The sequence below is a fragment of the Bos indicus x Bos taurus genome, chromosome 5 (assembly GCF_003369695.1).
Source record: "Bos indicus x Bos taurus breed Angus x Brahman F1 hybrid chromosome 5, Bos_hybrid_MaternalHap_v2.0, whole genome shotgun sequence".
Lineage (NCBI taxonomy): Eukaryota > Metazoa > Chordata > Mammalia > Artiodactyla > Bovidae > Bos > Bos indicus x Bos taurus.
Genome location: NC_040080.1, coordinates 14,298,100 through 14,304,099, shown reverse-complemented (window position 1 = coordinate 14,304,099; position 6,000 = coordinate 14,298,100). Strand labels below are relative to the sequence as shown.

General features: G+C 48.2%; 1 protein-coding gene across 1 annotated transcript in view; it reads right to left on the bottom strand.

The window, feature by feature from the left end:
* CCND2 (cyclin D2) overlaps window positions 1-6,000 on the bottom strand; it is a 28,300-nt gene continuing 22,300 nt past the window's right edge. Inside the window, exon 5 of the mRNA XM_027541060.1 lies at window positions 1-5,363. Coding sequence (XP_027396861.1) covers window positions 5,214-5,363 — 150 coding nt within the window. The 3' untranslated portion in view covers window positions 1-5,213. The remainder of the gene's footprint in view (window positions 5,364-6,000) is intronic.

The window sequence follows — 6,000 nt, the reverse complement described above, 5'->3', positions numbered from 1 at the left end:
TTTAGGTCAAGGTGAGTTTATTGTCCAAATAGCATAATCTAATTGCATCCAAAACCATTTTCAAATCCATCTTTAAGCTAGTCAGAAAAACAGGTTATTATTTTTAAAAATCACTTAACACTGAAAAGATAGGACCTCAGAAAAGGCAGCTTGACTATACCATGCCACCATCATAGCCAATACAACATTTTTTTTTCCCATACTTCCTAAAAACCTTCCGTGTATACTGATCATGCTGCGTTAGCACTTGCTTGCACGCCGACCAAATAAACACCCACACCTCTTATAGAGTACATGGTGAGAGATTAACATTGACTCGATATGGCATCACACTCGTTTAAAGCAAAAAAAAAAAAAAAAATTATAATAATAATAAAAGAAAGTCCAAGACGAGAAACTGTAACTGAGAGAGAGAGATCTGAGGTACATGGTACAAGGGTAATGAACATAATGGAAAAAATCCAATGGCCCCGTGACACGCTGGGGATTTCAGAGGTGGTGAGCAGTAAGAAATAGAACTAAGAAGAAAAAAAAAAAAGAGAGAGAGAACTGTTTAAAAAAAAAAAGGATAGGCATCTGTGAAAATACACTGGCTACTGTAATGGCTACAGTCAGTAAGGCACTTTTTTCCCCCCAAAGAAGGCTGCAGGCAAAGGAATAAATGTGACAGCAAGAGCATGCGTGTATAAGTCTGCCGAAGGCTTCCGGAAACCCAAGCCAAGAAACGGGTCTGAGGGCCCACGCAAGTCTAGAAGCAGAGACACCGGAGGAAAGAGATGGTTCTGGGTTGTTTAGAATCCAGAACCAGGAAAAGCTGGGTGGGATGAAGAAGCCATAAACATCCTAATGAATTTCCCGCCTTGTTTCACACCAACGGGTGACGGGAACCATGCCGAGCCCACAGCTGAGGAGCCTGCGTTCATTCTAAAGCTACAGGGCGCGTGTTGGGTAAGGGACTTCACCGTCTCAGCACTGATTTCCCTTTTAAAGCTATTCTTGGGGTTGGACTGTCTCAAAGATAAACACGGAGGAACCCTTTTGGCTTAAAAGCCAGCTGGCTTACTCAAGATTTCCTGCTCATTCTTATCTCCCGTTCCCACTCTACCAATAATTCTTTCTTGAACTAGAAAAATCAGTATATTTACATGATATAAGGTGCACGTCTATTTCTTCTCCCAGCCCTGTCCCCCCATGGCCTGTGGGGAGAACAGTCTGCTGCCCTCTTTGAGAAAAAGTCATCCAGTCCTGCCGTCCTCCTCAGCGGGCAGTCCCAGGGCTCCTGGGGCCCTTGGGGGTGGGCAGCAGCCTCCTCGGAAGGGAAGACCCTGATGCCTACAGCCAAGGGCCGCCCCTCCCGAGTCACACGTGCTCGACTCAGGTGAGGACAGGAGGCAGAGCAGGGCCTCCAAACAACCCACAGACCAAGGGGGACCTGGCTGGGGAACACTGGCTGCTCAGTGGGGTCGGGACAGTTCCAGAGGACAGCCTCCGTGGACAGAAGCCCCTTCTCTCGGCTGGAAGGGGGGGTGCAGTCTGCTGAGGCACCCATCCCCTGCCCCCACCTGCAGGCTTCTCGGCTGCGATGGACAACCCACGTGGAACTGACTTATGCTCAGCATATATTTTTGGCATACGAGGATTTTCACCCCCTAGGATTTGGCCAAAACAGGGGAAGGAACAAAATTTGGCCGGCAAGGGGAACAATCAGTCCCCACTGATGGAGAAAAACAAACAACCAAAAAAAGAAAAGAAAAGAAAAACATAAAAGAGAACAAAGTAAAGGAGAGATACAATGACAACAAGGTAGGAAAAAAACCAGAATAGGTTTGGAACCTCCTTCACGGGAGGAGAAAAAAAAAATGCACCTGAATGCCTCTGGGACAGAAACTCCTACCGAGGAAACCAAGATCCAAGATCCAAGGAGAGGGCACGAGACAGTTCAACAATGCCTGGGCCCGTCTTCTGTTTAAGGAAGAAGCAGGCAGGAAAGCAGAAACTACGTAGCACCCTTCCTAGCTGCAACACTAGGCACGAGGAGGAAAAGGAGAAAAAGCTAGAAGGTCCCGGGGACCCCTAGGGCTCCAGGGAAAGTGGAGAGTGAGAGACTGCGGGGGGAGTCTGTTGGCCTGTATCCTTCCTTATTTCTCTCACTCGCTGCTTCTGTTTGAGCTGAGCAGCTGGTCACTGTTAGAGGGATCTGTACCTCCCTTTCTCTTTAGGTTCCAAGACTCTCAAGAACTCTAGGGCTCATGCTTTTCTCCACCACGCAGACTCCCCCCGACCTTGGGGCCCAGAAGAACGGCCTACGCGGGATGGCCTCTTGATAAAACACAGGCCGCTCAGCCTTTCTCCCCCAAACCTCAGAATTCACTGCCCACTGGCCCACCAGGAATCCTGAGCATCTCAGGATCACATAACTCACCGAGTCCTGAACCCTTCTAACCCACGTCAACGGAGCCTGACTCACCTGGGATTCCATCTCTGGGCAGAAGCAGCCTGCCCACCTGCCTTCAACCACCGATCCGATACTCACCCCGACCCGTTTTCCCGATCATGCCAATTCAGCGCACTATTTAAAACCTGAAAACCATTCAGTGCCACTCAGCGAGGACCACGCCCTTGCCCCAGCATTTTGCCTGTCACAGGCCAGACAGGTGGGAGCAGTTCCCATGGCAACCCTGCCTGCCGCAGGTTCAGACCTAGGAAACCCTCTGAAATCGTCCTGAAGGGGGGGGCCCAAGGGGCTGCCAGCGTCCAGGAAAAGAGAAACTTGCCAGAGAGAGAAACATGCTGAAGGAAGGGAAACTTCCCAGGTGAAAGGAGAACTGGAAGCAGGTGTGCTTTAGAAAGGCCCGCCTGATAAGGCTCTCTGAACAAACAGCCTGTTCAAATGGCTGGAACCCAAGTGCAGATGCTGCGTGCCCAGCACACCGCATCACTCAGCGCTGTGTGTCGGCCTTGCGGGGGAGGGGAAATCCCTTGGTCCAATTGCATTTTTTCCATCATGATGAGGATACCGGAGTCAGAATGGAAGCCTGATGACCTTCAGCACTGAAGAGGTCCCTGGGCATGAGACCCTGGGGTCAAGCCCCCCACCTTCCATCAGGGAGAGGCTGTGGCCCCTTCCCCCCTCCGCCTTCCCTAACTGATGGGCTCCCAAGCAGAAACTGTACGGTTGTGAGGTATTAATGAGAACAAAAATGTGAACCATTTTCTTTCGTAGCTATTGATTTTGTCCAGTAAACCTGAGGTAAAGAATACTCTGTCTTTGAAGGATGTGATCAGAGAGGGAAAAAAAAAAAAAAAAAAACCATGAATACGCAACCAGAAGAAAACACACTATGTATGGAAGAGGGCTTTTCCAGTACGAAGAACTCCTATCTCAACCAACTACTTCAGGACTTGGAAATTTAAGCAGTAAAATAATATATTATAAAAATGTTTATATAATAGCAGCACACTCGGTGAAACATTACAGCTAGGTACTGTTAATGTGGATAACGATGAATGATCTTAGCTTCTTAGCAGCGCAAAAAAAAAAAAAATAATAAAAAACTGAACATAATAAAATGAAAAATAAGAGACCCCTTAGATTTTTCTCCATCTTAAACCCTCAATACTATGAAACAAGGCAGAATCTGCGTATAAAATAATTCTTCAGAGTAGCCCTGTTCTGATCTTATTTTTTTTTTTACTTAAAAAGGCAAATATTTTAATAGCTTCATTACCTGTCAATTATAATTGTGCAAAAAAAAAAAAAAAAAAGTTGGTGCTTCAACCTCTCTGCTAACTGAATGCCTCTAAGACGTGGAGAGGAAAAAAAAAGTTCAAGTACGCTGAATGCAACTTTGCAATGAAATCAACAACAAAAGAAACTCAACGGAAACGGGAACAAAATGTCACACGGATGCCCCGCTGTCTGTCTTTGCACCAGCAATCATGTTTCTTTCCATGTCCAAAGGGGAAGTACAGAGGTGGGAATTAAGATCCTTGTGTGCCATCAAAATGGTTACAGATCTCTGCTTTTAGGAATGTTGTCATAGGGATTTTCGCGGAAGGGGATGTGTCTTTTGAGTCCCCGGAGGGGAACCCAGAGAGTGTCGGATACAGGACAGCAACCTGACTCGGGGGGGGGGGCGGGGGGCAGGAGGGGAGGGGACACAGGAGGAGGAAGGAGGCCTCTGCTCTGTATGATTTGCATAAACCAATCCATCTACCCCCTCGGGAACAATTTTTCAAAGTGCTTTTCGAATGGAATGGTTTATACCAATGCTCACCTGTGGACCGGACATGCCAATCAGCACCAAAAAAAAATTAGGTTTTTTTTTTTTCCTAATGAGGGATGCCAAGGTCGCATTACTCTCTTGAACACCTCAGGAGGAAAAAAAAAAGTTCTAGATCCCACCCTGGGGCTCTGTCTGCCTCCATTTCACGGAGTTTGGGGGATGGCCCATAGCTAGATTGCCCCTTTAAGATAAAAATGGGGTGGTGTCCGCAACGAACCAAGTTTGGAAGAAGAAGCAAGGTATTGAAAAACATGAAACCCAGGATCCAATCACCTGTGTCCAACGGGCAGAACAGAACATCTCTTTCAGGTAGCAGCTACTGCAGACAGCAAGACTTGTCACTAGAGACCCAGCATCGCTTAGCAACAAACAGGTGGTTGGGAGTCGGGCGCTTCTCCATCCAAAATGGTTCGATCGCGCTGAGATTATTTGTCACTCCCTCCCCATCCTGTCCCTCCTTTATTTCTAATTCCTTCTCAAGTTCATTGCTTCGCAATCCAATCCTGCCATACGTGGCATCCGCAGTTCTTCCAAATTCCCCACGGGTGTATATGTGCTAGTTCATAACATGAAAAAAAAAGTCTCTAACTTGTTCCCATAGTGCAGGCGTACATTTTTCTCTAGCTACTCTGCAGGTTTTCCTGTAAGCATGTTACTATGACTTTTAACATCATCAAACAGTAACTGTTGGCATATATAAGGGATTCCCTTCTGTTGTACTTCAAATAGGCACCAAATGCTTGTAATGATTTCGTTTTTATAGGACCTTTATCTCTCACTTCTAAAAGATCTTTCAATAGGATCTAGGTGGGGGCAGAATTTTTTTTTTTTTAAGTTTCATCCTAAAATGTAAGAGAACCAAATACAACCAGAGAGAAGGAGAGAGCGGATTGGACGCACCCCTCCCATTTGGCCCGCCCCACATCCTCACAGGTCGATATCCCGAACATCTGTAGGGGTGCTGGCTTGGTCCAGCTCATCCTCCGACTTGGATCCATCGCCCTGGTCCTGACGGTACTGCTGCAGGCTATTCAGCAGCACCACCTCAATCTGCTCCTGGCAGGCTTTGAGGCAATCCTAGAAGGAGAAGCATCGAGACCAGAGCCGTTAGCAAGGGCAACAGGGCACAGAGCAATCAACAAAGAGAACATACACGATTTGAGCCCGCCTAACTCCACACTCCAGCAGGTGGTGGTGGTTTAAGTCACGAGGTCGTTTCCGCCTCTTGCGACCCCCTGGACTCCAGCCCGCCAGGCCCCTCTGCCATGGGATCTCCCAGGCAAGAATCCTGGAGTGGGCTGCCATGTCCTTCTCCGCTTCCAGTAGAAAGAAAGTCAACATGTAAGGAGGTGCGTCCTCCTGGTGGCGGGGGAACCACTCCCAGTGGGGTCCACAGGCCGGCAGCATCTGCAGCACCTGGAAGCTAGTTAGAAATGCGATTCTCAGCCCTCTCTGAACCAACTACATCTCAGAATCTGCACTTCAGCAGAAGCCCAGGCAGCGCTGGCCAAGGCGAGGGGCCATTTGCGGCCATGCAGGACCTGGTAACTCAAGGACCGGCGGGATGCTTCCTGCTTGGGGCCACTGCCTGGTAAGGAGGAAAAGGGGAAGGTGAGCCCTCCAGATAGTGTGACGGAACTAGACCACCTGAGGGGCAGATACAAGCGAATGGACTCAACTACACTGAGCCTCAGAGCCACTGGCTCAGAAACAA